General features: G+C 44.4%; 1 protein-coding gene across 1 annotated transcript in view; it reads right to left on the bottom strand.

The window, feature by feature from the left end:
* Positions 1–1,592: 1,592 nt before the first annotated feature.
* The window catches only part of DHX8 (DEAH-box helicase 8), a 28,468-nt gene continuing 16,386 nt past the window's right edge, over positions 1,593–13,674 (bottom strand). The window contains exons 15-23 of the mRNA XM_043904746.1: positions 13,455–13,665; positions 12,907–13,088; positions 10,547–10,687; positions 7,141–7,296; positions 4,644–4,781; positions 4,044–4,172; positions 3,672–3,868; positions 3,000–3,179; positions 1,593–2,303 (exon numbers count right to left, since the gene is read on the bottom strand). Of these exons, the coding sequence (XP_043760681.1) occupies positions 2,084–2,303; positions 3,000–3,179; positions 3,672–3,868; positions 4,044–4,172; positions 4,644–4,781; positions 7,141–7,296; positions 10,547–10,687; positions 12,907–13,088; positions 13,455–13,665 (1,554 nt within the window). The 3' untranslated portion in view covers positions 1,593–2,083. The remainder of the gene's footprint in view (positions 2,304–2,999; positions 3,180–3,671; positions 3,869–4,043; positions 4,173–4,643; positions 4,782–7,140; positions 7,297–10,546; positions 10,688–12,906; positions 13,089–13,454; positions 13,666–13,674) is intronic.

The following is a 13,674-nucleotide window of genomic DNA, read 5'->3' as shown; positions in this document are numbered from 1 at the left end:
AGATGAACAGCAAGATGTTTCCAGCTCCTTGCACGAGACCCACATCCTCTTCTGGGCTGTCACTCCATCTCGGGGAAATACTGCTTCAAGGAAGAGAAACAAGGGCCCCATTGTGTAGGAGCAGCAGGCGGGTCCTCCTGCCCAATCTGGCCGGGAGCGCCCCCCCCCCCCCGCCCCCTGTTCTCTCTAGGCGGGCTCAGCAGAGCTGCATACATGCTGTTTCCTCATGGACAGTCAAAAGGTCAGACCCCTGCCATGCTGTCACAGCACAGACGGTGACTCCAGCTGTTTGGGGAGATGTTCAAGAACACCCGCAGAGCCGGGGTCCCTTTTGCTCACCTAACCCAGAAGATGACCAGCCCACTGTCTCTCAGCCTTGGCCTGCTAAACATCCCCCATTCAACTTCAGCTTAAAATCCAAACCTCCTTTCTTGGCAGTGATGACTTCAGAGGTGCCAATGCCGTCAATGCTGGTCACCCAGCTGGGACAGGTGGGCTGCCAAGCCCAGAGTTTGTTCCTAAACCAGACAGACCTGGCCAGGAATCTTTCTGGGTAGCCAGCCTCTGCTTCTGCTTCAGTTTCCTCCGTCTCCCCACAAGGCCTTAAAGGACCTTTAGAACCTCTGACTTCAACTGCTGGCCTAGGTTTCCTGCGAGGCACACCGAGACTTGCAGGAGCTCACTCAGCTAATGAAGGGGCAGGGATCTACCATCAACAGACTCTGCTGGGTTGTTTCTGAATTGTGTCCTTAGGCAGGTCTGCTGCCCAACAGTGGCCTACATTCCTTTACATCCTAGTAGGTTGTAGAAGTCTCCTTTAGTGTCCAACGTACCACTGTAGAGTAGTCCTAGTATTTATATCATTTCAGAACTCTCAAGTGTAGGGAGACAGGAGACAGTTCGGGCCATAACACAGGATGTGCCCAATCTGCCAGGGGTTTCTCCACCAGACCCAACTTCCCGGAAGTTCCACAGCCTGGCCTGGCAGCATCTGCCTGATGGTCTTCCAAGTCTAGAGGCTTGTCAGGATAAATATGAGCAGGGCCCTGGGAGGAGGCCATTCCCCAACCAAATGCTAGGAGAAAACCACCAAGCATGCGGCCAGGAGCACAGGTGTGATGTTGATTTTCACTTTGGGGTGGAGGAAGAGAGGCTTTGACCAGAGAAAATTCTGTTAAAGAGATCAGGGGGATAAAAATAAAACCAAAAATAAGCTGAAAGTTGTGCGACTACTTGTGTGTTTCAAGAGGAAATAGGACGCACTACATGTTGTGAGTTTGGCAGGTGGGAGAGGGAGCCAGGGAGAGCCTTCTGTATTTAATATGCGGCATCTGTAATCACTCAGGTTCCCAGAGCAGAATGCCTGTGCAGTGGATGTGGTTAATCACGGTGTGGTGCTTGCAGCTCTGGACCAGTGCTGATGCTGAGAGATAACACTGGAGGTCTGGGTGTGCGTCACCCTTCAGTCCAAAGAGCCCCAGGCTCTGGTTTCAGGGGACTCTCCACTGAAGCCTCAGATACTAAATCTCCCCACCTTCAGCCCAGGCCAACAGCCTAACCTTTCAGCTAAAAGAAACAGCCACAGAGAACCATTTTTGTTTCCTTATGAAAATAAATATTTGCAGGAGGTTAAGCAAAAGGACAGGGGCTGGACAGGGGTATGAAGGAGAGGGGGGAGGCCAACACTTTGGGTGAGCTTCATGGCTCCCTCCCCTACAGAGTACCAGTCAGGGCCTCAGAGCCCTCACTGAATCCACGAAGCAGACGCTCGTGGCTCCCCTTTCCCATCCAAGAGCTGCAGAAGTTTACCCTTTCGTGAAGATGACGCAGTGGACCACACGTCAGGTGTGAGCCCTGCTGGCCCCTCCTTGGGGTGGTGGAGCCTGGAGGCTCTGATCACACCAGGCATAAATCCCTGTTTCTATTTTACCACCAGGGAAGGAAGGAGAGTCAAGTTTAGGAAATGCTCAGTTGAGATATTCAGCCACCAGACAGCTGTATCCTCAGGACCAGCTTCTCATCAATAAGAGCGAGGCTGAGCCCTGGCCCAGGGCTGCAGGTGAGGCCAACATACTCTTGCCTTTCAGCGCCGCCGGAAGGCTCGGGATATTCTCCAGGCATTGGGCTCCTCATAGCGGTTGTACAAGGGTTCCAGCCGTTGCTGCTTCTTCTGCTTGCTTAGCTTGGTCGGGTCAGAGACCTTGAAGAAGGCTGGTGCAAACTCCACAAGCCACCGGGGGTCGATGGTGGTGACCTCACGCATGTACTCCTTTGTGGTCAGCACCAGCTCATGATACACCACCCTGAGGGGAGCAGAGAGAGAGCTCAAGCCTGCAACATAGGACCTGCTCCGGGGTCAAGTCACCCTGGTCCCTGGTGGGCCTCAGCTGAGCTTGCACTTGACCCTCTTACCTCTCCGACCCGACCCCTGAGGAGACTGGAGTCCCTGTTTATGACAGCCATACCCCAATACTGAGGTGCCTGCACACCTCTCACCACAAGAAAGCTGCCGGTTCCAATGAGTTAAGTGACACGGAGCCAAATCATATTCCTTCTCTGAACCTCTGTTTCCTGCTCTATGAAGTGTGAGGGTGGCTTTCTGGGCTGTCTCCATAGAACTCTAGGACCCTGAAGAGGACCTGTGAGACTGCCACATGGGAATGGGGAAAGCCGAGCAGGCCAGGCTCTATGTCTCCAGCTCTCTTCTACCACCATGGTGGCACAGTGGTTTTAAATCAGTTTTATGTTAAGGTGGGTAAGATTTCACTTTTCTTTAAATACTATTTGAAAAAGTAAAAATTTAATCACCTCACTAGATCTCTAAGATCCTTCCTAGCTCTCACCCCTGTGATTTTATTTCTCTCAAAAGGGCCCGATACTGTGTCTAATTCAGGCTTCTGCTGCTCTAGAAACATAAGCAACGTTAGGAAGTGCTGGGTGTGAGTGGGGACACAAACACAAAGAGCCAGTTGATTCCCAAGTTCTCTCTGTCCACCTACCATTCGGGCTGTCTGTTGAAGAGGGCACTGGACGGATGGATGTAGACCACTTGCTGGTCGATCAGTGTCCGGTAACCCTCCTGTGGGTCTTTTTTGGCAGCGTTCCGGAAGAATCCACTGCAGATGGCCTTCTGCACTCGGACTGTGGACTTACCACAGGACACCACATCCAGCTTGTGTCTTGCAGGAGAATAAGTCAAGAGAGGACAAAGATGGGAGACTATTCTGCTTTCTGAGATTCTATGTTCCAGAATGACAGTACCCAACACCCACCTCGTGGGGCCCCCAGAATCGGCACTAGGACCCTCCTTCCAGCCTTAAGTGCACTACAGGGGCAGCTCGACACAGTGGGCAAGACAGATGCCACAAGAACCAGACACTTTGCCTGGGTTATAATTCAACCCAACTAATAATGTCACAGATGCTGTAAACAAAGAGCATTTTCAACAACTAATATATCATCTTCCTCTTAGGAACTTCCTGAAGTGACTCTCAGCCCCATCCTCACCTGGAAGGAGTACAACAGAGATGGAAAAGCTGGAGGAGAAGAGTTTTATGTGAAGAGCAAGAGTACAGGCGCCCTCAGCTTCACAGACACATGCAGAGACACAAGTACATACACAGCACGGCATTCAGGGAGACCCAACTGGAACAGAAGTCACCGGGTGTTACCTGTCCATTATGCCCAACATCTGCTTGCGAATGTCCTGGGCCCGGCGCAGAGAACGGGCCTGGATGAAGTTCTCGTAGCACCAAGGGTTGGAGAACTTGTTGTTCTTCCAGGAGTTGTATACGGCCAGCAGGGTGAGGTGGTCCCCTTCGGTCTGGTGGAATTTGGCCTTCTTCTGATCTGCAAGGGCTTGTTTATCCTGCAAGCAGTAGGGAGCTCATTTCCCACCCAATACCTACTGACTGAACACCCAGCACTGCTGGGACGCCCTCCATGGCCCAATCAAGTGTGCACATTAAGCACTTGGGTGGCAACAGGCTGACTTTACCCAACTTCGCCTGACCCCTACATAAACGCAGGCCTGCACTCCTTACTTTGGGCCTGTAGAAGACGTTCTGCACAGACAGCATGGACACAATGGTCAGCATTTCCTCACTGCAGCCCAGATGCACAGACATGATCAGCATTTTGCACAGCATTGGCTCCAGAGGGAACTCTGCCATCTAGAGGGAGAAGAAGAAACTACAATTGTTACCCTGGGAAAGACCCACCTGGAGTCCTGGTTCAGAGTGGGTAACAGACCACAGGAAGTTTACCCAAGCATGATGATGTGGGATGCCTCACTCTATTAGAAGAGTTTTTTTTATTTTATTTCCCAAATAAATTTCAACAAAATGTATATGACCAAGATTATAACTACTGTTGGGGCAGGTGGGAATTTTACAGACATCTTTTCAAAGGCTAAACTCAATTACATATCATGAAGTAAGATTAGTTGGATAGAATTTCTTTTTCTGTAAAGAAGAAATAGTTTCAAGCAATAGTGGAAAATCCAAGTTAAACACAGGCATGCAGAATTCTAGTCAAAGCTTATCCAGGGCCTCAGAGCTTAATTTCTTATACAGAACAGAAAGAATGGAAGGCTAGCCAGGGAATCTTCCCCAAAGCAACCGAGGTTTAGGGCTGTCCCCTACCCTGCGGCCCAGGCGAGTAAGCAGGCCCTCGTCGTCCAGGGCCCCCAGCGTGTACAGCTGCTCCATGGCTGTGATCAAGGTTTCCATGGGCGGGGCATCCATGAAGTCAAAGGACAGCAGGTCATTGATGCCCATGGCCTAGAACAGAAGGGAACAATGTGTAGATGACAGGGTCAGCCTCACCAGTGCTCACATGGAGGGAGACTACTTATCACCTTCTTATTTCTTCAACTGCAATTAGGAAGCTACCAGAGAAGTTACCACAGGGATTAGCAGGAGGGCTGGGTCACACAAACCTCAAGACTGTTATAATATATATACTTTCTTGGGAAACATTAAAAAAAATACTCTCAGAATATTTAGTTCAAAAACCAAAAGACAAAAATTTAAAAATGGGCAAAGGTAGACATGTCTCCAAAGATATATAAAAAAATAGGAACAAACACAAGAAAAGATACTCAATATAACCAGTAATTAGGGAAATGCAAATCAAAACCACCATGAAATACCACTTCATGCCCACTAGGATGGCGACAGCCATAATTTAAGAAAGAAAATAACAAGTGTTGGCAAGATATGGAGAAACAGGAATCCTCATACATTGCTGATGGGAATAAAACTGTGCGGCTGCTTGGTGATTCACCAATAAGGTAAACACAGAGTTACCAGGTGATCTAAGAATTCCACTTCTAGGTATACACTCAAAAGAAATGAAAGAAGGGACTCAGGACAAATATTTGTACATTAAAGTTCATAGCAACATTCCTCATAATAGCTAAAAGGTAGAAACCACCCAGAAGTCTATCAATAGAAGAATGGATAAACAAAACGCTGTATATACATACAATGGAATATTACTCACCCTTAAAAACAACTGAAATTCTAATACATGCTACAGCATGATGAAACTTGAAAACAACAAGTAAAATAAGCCAGATCAAAAGGACAAATAGGTGTGATTCCTTTTATCTGAGGTACCTAGGCTAGGCAGATTCATAGAGACAGAAAGTAATTTGGTTACCAGGGGCAGGAGGGAGGGGGAAGGGGATAGTTTAGCTAAATGAGCACAGAGTTTCAATTTGGGATGATCAAAAAGTTCTGGAAATGGATAGTAGTGATAGCCATCACTACTCAATGTGAATGCACTTAGTGCCACTGAACTAGACATTTTAAAAGATTACAATGACAATGTGTTATATATTTTACCATAATTAAAAAAAGAAAGAGAAATAACAACCAGCTAGCCGTGTCTCCTGCATACATAATATCTCCTGTGTATGCAGAAAGTGCCCTGTGTGCCATGTTAGGTGGGAGGGATACAAAGAGGACTAAGATATGGCCCCTGCTCTCAGAGTTCACCATGGTGACACACAGAACCACATGCAATCGCCTGCCTGCCACGGAGCAGGCATTTGATACATCTGTTGGCTAATTTGATGAATAAAAGAAACAAATGATGCACTATCCAAATGTGTATAAAGGCAGGACCTAAGCTTTCTGTTTCTTTCCCACAGAAGTGATGGTGACCATAAACCCAGCAGGTGTTCAATAACTGCTTACTGTATGAATAACAACAAGGAATTATGTTAGCAATCAGTACGTGTTGTGCCAAGTGCCTTTACCTGCACTATCTCATTTATCCACAGGAGAGACTATTAACAGCCCCCCACTTTGAGAGGAGAATACAGAGCAGAGAGCCGAGCAGGTAAATTTACCAAAGACACACAGCTCAGAGCAGAACTTTGAGCCACAGATGCCTCTCTGTTCTCACTTCAGAGACTGGAGCAGGCTTTTTTGTCTTTTTCCTCTGAAGCTCTGTTTTAGCCTTTCGTACAGGGAATGAATAATGAATTACAACAGAACACTGTGCGTTAGTAAAGTGCCAGAGCTCCAGGGCGGCACTGGAGTCGGGGGTGGGGGGTGCGGGGGCGCGGCGCTGGGTAGGGGTGCCATCATCTGGGAAATTCCTCATGCAGTTCCCCCTGCCAAGAGAGACTGAAGGCTCTCATGGGGACTGAGAGAGGAAGAGCAGTGATTTAGAATGAAACCCAGCCCCAAGGGGCCAGTCTGAAACCTGTACTAACAGTTGTTCCCTTGCAAAGCTTTAGGATTGGGGGTTTTGCTTCTGTTTTAAAAGAACAGAATTTGGATGTGAAAGTTAAAGGGTTGAGGGAAGTGAGTTTGTCCACAGTTTGGCACTGGCTTGATTTTTCTAATATCCTGTTAGACAGATAATGCTCCTAACTAAAATCTTTTATAACCAAATATCCTGCTGGTTATGATGGCAAGAAAAAAAACAACACAGCACACATGCCAATTTAGCCCCAGACCCACGGTGGAGAGGCTGTTATCACAGCCGTTTGCCTTGTACCCAAAGGGACGGGTTCCATGAGGTTACTGAAGTATTTAACAAGATTCATAAAACCGAGATCCATTTACTAAGGCCACAGAATTGGACTGCTCCACCAGCCCATTCTAACAAGACAGTGATTTCTACCTTGAGTGAGAGCACTGTGCTTGCTAAGTTGGTTCTCTGAATTTCTGGCACGTTGGTGGTCAGCATTTCATCTCGGTAGGCACGTTCTGTGTACAGCCTGTAACACTTCCCTGGGCCTGTTCTCCCAGCTCTGCCAGCTCGTTGCTTTGCCTGAGCCTAGAGGGGTGGGAATAAAAGTAACAGATCTGTTAAGCATTCCTTAATGGCTTCACCCAGGAAATCTGTAGAAAGGGGGCACTTTGCAATGGGCAAAACCTAAAATGGGGTTTATTTCACTTCCTCTAGGACTATTTCCAAGAGTTCTTACCACCGCTCTTAATCATCCCCACTCAGAGAAGTCTGTTCAAGTGAGGCCAAATATTAATACAAGCAAGTGAATAGAAGAAATACTGTAAAGATCACAGAAATATACCTTCAAACTAGCATGGCACAACATAAGAAAGCATAAAACCAAATGACAAAACCCACCCTCCACCATGATAACCAAAAATGTAAGTGAACTGAATAAATACAACGTAATCATACCAGTGAACGAGTCTGCAGCTGTTTTAAAAACCAAGTTTTTGAGATGCTCAATGGCAGATGAACAAGTTCACTCATAGAGGTGAAAAAGCAAATCGCCAAACAATACTAATTTTATTTTTTTAATCTTAATGTAAATATACAAACTATCAGAAATAAAAAACTAGGGAAAAAATGCCCTAAAATGTTAACTTTGGCTAACTCTGATGCTAGGCTTGTAGATGAGTTCTATTTTCTTTAACAAATATCCAAAAATGAACATTTATTACCTTAACTTACCTTATCAGGAAGTTAAATATTAATCGAAACCCACATACTTACTACAATATTAAAATTTCAATCTGAAATAAACATGAAAAAAGATAGGCAAGAAAAAACATCATAATGAAGACAGTGGTTGGTGGCAATAGGACTATGGGCAATTTTCAAAATAATGTTATATTACTTCTGTACTCAGGGGAGAGGGGCGCTAATTTTTAAAATTAAAAACAATATGTAGGTTAGCCCTAGGTTGCTAGGAAACCAGTGAATAGCAATCTGGAGAGGGCCATTTTCTGACAAAACCATCTGTCTTATAAATAGTATCAGGGTTTATGAATTTATATGCCAGCTCCAAACCAAAAAGATAAGAGTATGAGAGGTCACTACCCACTCAGAGGGAGGCAGCAATCAGATTCCACAACATTCTACAGATGTTTCTCAAATTACGGAGGGCAGATATGAATAATTTCTCCATCACTGCGAGTTGCACGTATCACCCCCAGAAGAACTGGTACAGAAGCACACATGCTGGGACCACTGCCCAAGTTTAATTTCTTTTTCTTTTCTTTTTGGGCCACATCTCACAGCAGGCATGGCTTCCCAGGTGGCTCAGTGGGTAAAGATTCTGTCTGTGATGCAGGAGACTCAGGAAACATGGGTTCGGGTTGGGAAGATCCCCTTGAGGAGGGCATGGCAACCCACTCTAGTATTCCTGCCTGCAGAATCCCTTGGACAGAGGAGCCTGGTGGGCTACAGTCCGTGGGGTTGCAAAGGGTCGGATATGACTGAGCAAGTGAGCACAAACACATACATGCACGCACGCACGCACAGCAGACATATGGGATCTTAGCTCCCTGAGCAGGGACTGAACCCATCCATGCCTTCTGCATTAAAAATGCAGAGTCTTAACCACGACCACCAGGGAACTCCCTTGCCCAGGTTTAAATCCTGGCTCTACCAGCTATGTGACCTTAGGCAAGTCACTGGCCCTCAGTTTCACTTGTGAGATGAGGATAATAACATCTACCACAGAAGATCAACTGAGAATGTAATGAGTTCATGTGCATGAAAGTACCTGGGACAGTGCCTGGTACATGGGAAGTACCCTGCAAGTGTCAGCTATTATTACTTAAGTTTCAAAATGAAAATAGCCTTATGGAATTATAGATTATGAGAGTAACACATGCCTCTTATAGAGTATTAAGACAATATATAAAAGTATCAGGAAGAAAACGTGCTTTACCCACCAGCACAGAAACCAGCAGCACCACCGAGAAAGAACCTTGCCCAACATTTTGCCTACACTACGCTTTCAATCGCAGGGACGTTCACATACCCTGTGCACAGGCGCATACCATCTATTTTTAAACAAAAACTGGATTATACTACTCATGCTACTTTGCAGCTCACTTTTTTCAAATAACATATCACAGTTATGTGCTTACCTCATTAAATACAGATACACACCACTATGTTAATGTAAACATTCTATGGCATGAATTTACCATACTTTATTAAACTACTTCCCTTTCAGAACTAATTTAGAATTTTCCCAGGTTCCCTCTAATACAAATAATGCTTCATGAACATCCTTTTCCATTACCTTTGGATATGAATTCAATCATTTCTAACTTTCAGATTTATTTCCAGAAGCAGAACTGTTAGGTTCAAGAAATGAACTTTTACATTTCAGATACACTGGGGAACTGCCTTCAAAAACTGCCTTCAAAAAGGATGATCAGGATATTCATTTTAAAATATAGACTTTTGGATAGCAGCCATCCTGACTGGCGTGTAATGGTACCTCATTGTAGTTTTGATTTGCATTTCTCTGATAATGAGTGATGTTGAGCATCTTTTCATGTGTTTGTTAGCCATCTGTATGTCTTCTTTGGAGAAATGTCTGTTTAGTTCTTTGGCCCATTTTTTGATTGGGTCATTTATTTTTCTGGAATTGAGCTGCAGGAGTTCCTTGTATATTTTTGAGATTAATCCTTTGTCTGTTGCTTCATTTGCTATTATTTTCTCCCAATCTCAGGGCTGTCTTTTCACCTTACTTATAGTTTCCTTTGTTGTGCAAAAGCTTTTAAGTTTCATTAGGTCCCATTTGTTTATTTTTGCTTTTATTTCCAATATTCTGGGAGGTGGGTCATAGAGGATCCTGCTGTGATTCATGTTGGAGAGTGTTTTGCCTATGTTCTCCTCTAGGAGTTTTATAGTTTCTGGCCTTACATTTAGATCTTTAATCCATTTGAGTTTAAAATATAATTTAGGCAGGAAACTGTTCCATAATTACCAAAGAAACACATTATTATCATTTCTTGAATTTTATTACTATCTCAGATATTTGTGGCTAAGTGCAATATTTTTAAAAATAATATTCTTAAGATAATCAAGGGTGCTAAGATTCAATTTCTTTTTTTTTTTTAATTCCAGTTGTATGGGGTTTTTTAATGTTGAAAGACTATTCTGAAGATTAAAAACAAACAACACAAAATCTCCTGTATCTCAACAAAGCAGCCAATACCTTAAAACAATAAAGTTCAAAATACAAAACCATAAAAAATGTCAGAAAAGCCCTAACCAGGATTTTCAGAAAAGCTGCCAGAAGAAGTTGCCCTACCTGAGAAATAGGAGTCACCACGAGCTGGTCAATCCCTGTCTTAGAATTGTACACCTTCTGCTTCACGAATCCAGGGTCCACCACATAGTAAATGCCATCAATAGTCAGCGATGTCTCCGCAATGTTGGTGGCAATCACGACCTGCAGGCAAGAGTTACGTAGCTGGATTGAACTGCCCAGTCTCAGTTCTGAGGTGTGAAATCAGACTTCTGAACTCGGGTATCCTTCCGAAGAGGTTGTGCAGCTCTCTCCCTCTCTCTAGATGGTTAGAGAGCACTTAATCTCTGTTTGGCTTCAAATGGGTGGAAGGGGAGGTGCCTTCATCTTATAGTGTTAGGCTGGGGAGGGAGTGGTACCTGAGAGAAGTGGAGTAGGAAAAAGCAATGGCCAGGCAAAGCCAATTTCATTTGTACAAATGGCTACATCCTTCATTTTCTAGATCCAATGCTGATTACTACAATTTTAATTTTCTAGCACCCTGGGAAAGCAGAGATTTCCTGGTATCACATGTGCCAGTGCAAAACGAGATTTTCCTTCCCCCACAGGGACATATGTACTACAAAATGAGCTGTTTGTGTATGTGGAACAAGAGGGAGACTTTTTTTTCTGATCATAAAATGAACCACGAGGCAGCAGAGGAATTTCACGATCTGTGTGTAAAAAGCAGCATATGTGATCTAGATTATTGGTCTCAGCCTGGTACTGCCACTCTTCTTCCACCCAGAGGTTCAGACAATAAAACACAATTGCTTGGAAAAATCATTGCCAGGAGGCACCAGAACGTCTCGCCTCATGCCAGCATTTTACTGGCCCTGAAAGGCTCCTACCTGCCAGAGAACTCCCCTGTGGAGAGAAGCACGATCACCAGGAACAGAGGAGGAGTCACCGTTTTCCTCTCAAACCTGCTCCTCTTCATTTGCCTCCTCAGCACCATCTTCCATCTAGCTGCCCAAGCCAGAAACCTGGTAGTCATTCCTGACTTCTCCCCGCTGCCCTTCCCTAAATCTCCAGGCGCCCACTATGTCTTGACCGTTCTAACTCTTCAATGTTATTCAGATCCATCTGTCTTCCAGATGGTTACCAGATTCATTCTGGTGATCATTTTATAATGTATGCAAATGTCAAATCACTTTGTAGTACCCCTGAAACTAACATAATGTTGTACATCAACTGTATTTCAATTAAAAAAGAAAATCCATCTGTCTTCCATTCCTAGGTATGTACTCAAGAGAAAAGAAAACATATGTCCACACGAAAACTTGTAAACAAATGTTCACAGCAGTGTTATTCATAATAGCTAAAAGGTGGAAACAATCCAAATGTCCATCAACTAATGAATGTATAAACAAAATGTTGTACATTCTATTCTACAAGAGTATTCTTCAACAGTAAAAAGAAATGAAGTGCTTATACATGCTACAACATGGATGGATCTTGAAAACACACTAAGTGAAAGAAGCTAGTCCCCAAGGACCACAAATTATGATGACTCCATTTATATGACATGTCCAGAACAGGTGAATCCAGAGACAGAAAGCGGTTCCCAGGGGCTGAGCAGAGGGGTGAATGGGGGATGATTTCTAAAGGGTCTCTTTTGGGGATGATGAGATTGCCATAAAGATTAAGTTGTAGTGATTAATGGTTAGTGATGAATGATTAATAATGGTTAATTCATGGCTGCACAATTCTGTGAATATACTAAAAAAATTCTGTGACTATACTAACGTGTACTGAATTTTATGCTTTAAAGGGGTAATTGTTCGGTAGGTAAATTATATATCTCAATAAAGCTATTACTGTAAAATCCATCTGTCTCCTTGCCCACTGTCTCACACATACTCACACAGTCAATTCCAGCTGCTGGAACTACATATCTCCCTGAAAACCCACACAGCTCTTAGCTAGGAGGGCCTGTTCTGCCGACTCAGAATGCATGTTGTCCTGCCCGACTTGTCTAGGTGAACATCCACGGGTTCTTCAGGACTAGCTTAGACCCTAACTTCCAGTAAGAACACTGGGTTGGATGCTCCCCCTCTGGGGACCCCGCGCACTAGTAGCACTATCATACTCTATGGTAAAGGCCTGTCTACTGGTGGACGTTCCACAGCAGACAGAACCTATCCTCAGATGGCAGCCCTGTGTCTACCCCAAAGTCTGGGAAATGCTCAAAAAACAACCTGTCAAATGAAGGAAAAGGGAGGAAGAAGAGCAGGGATCACATACGAGACCCTCATTCCTTAACAAACTGGTTGGACTACTTCCTAAAATATAATACACAAGACTCACAGACACCATAAGCAATCCCCGTCAGGAACAGTTGCATACACCACGTGGTTTCAGAACACAAGCGCCTGTGTTACCTTTCTGCTGCCAGGTGGAGCTGGGTCAAAGATTCGGGTCTGCATCTCACTGGGGAGAGCAGAGTACACTGGGAGGATAATCAGTTCTGGAACATCAGGTCCCAGGGATTTCATTCTTTCATACAGGATCTCACAAGCAGTATCAATCTCTTCCTGACCAGTCAGGAAGACCAGGATATCACCTAAGAGGAGAACAGGAGCATGAACTGACTTCCCTGCTGTGTGATCTATACAAAGCCCACACTGACATTCACAGAACTCCAAAAGGTGGAAAACACTCTCCTATTCTGATCTCTAACAAATCAAGAGGTTTTCTGCTATCCATGTTTATTTTTTTTTTTAATTTTTTAAAAATTTGTGGCTATGTTTAAATAGATGCATTTATACCCTGCATACTATTATTTATATTTTCATCACCACCACTTCAAACATGCAAACCTGAGACCTACAGACCAACCAACATTTAAAAGGCATTTTTATAAAAAATGAGCAAAAATACCCACTTCAGGACTTTTGGCCTAAGAGGGAAAATGCTCTTTATTCCCTACCTGGTGGTTCTGTTAAGTGGATCTGCATGACCGTGATCAAGCTGGCATCGAGATAATCGGTTTCAGGTTCCTTTGTGTACAATATTTCCACTGGGTATGTTCGACCTGGGATGGTAAAGATGGGAGCTTCATAGAAGTATTGAGAAAACTTCACAGCATCCAAGGTGGCTGAGGTGACAATCAGTTTCATGTCCTGCCGTTTCTGAACCGTCTAAAGGGA

This window comes from Cervus elaphus, chromosome 5 (assembly GCF_910594005.1).
Source record: "Cervus elaphus chromosome 5, mCerEla1.1, whole genome shotgun sequence".
NCBI lineage: Eukaryota > Metazoa > Chordata > Mammalia > Artiodactyla > Cervidae > Cervus > Cervus elaphus.
Note: the sequence above shows the minus strand (reverse complement) of the source record. Positions and strands in the feature narration are given on the sequence as shown.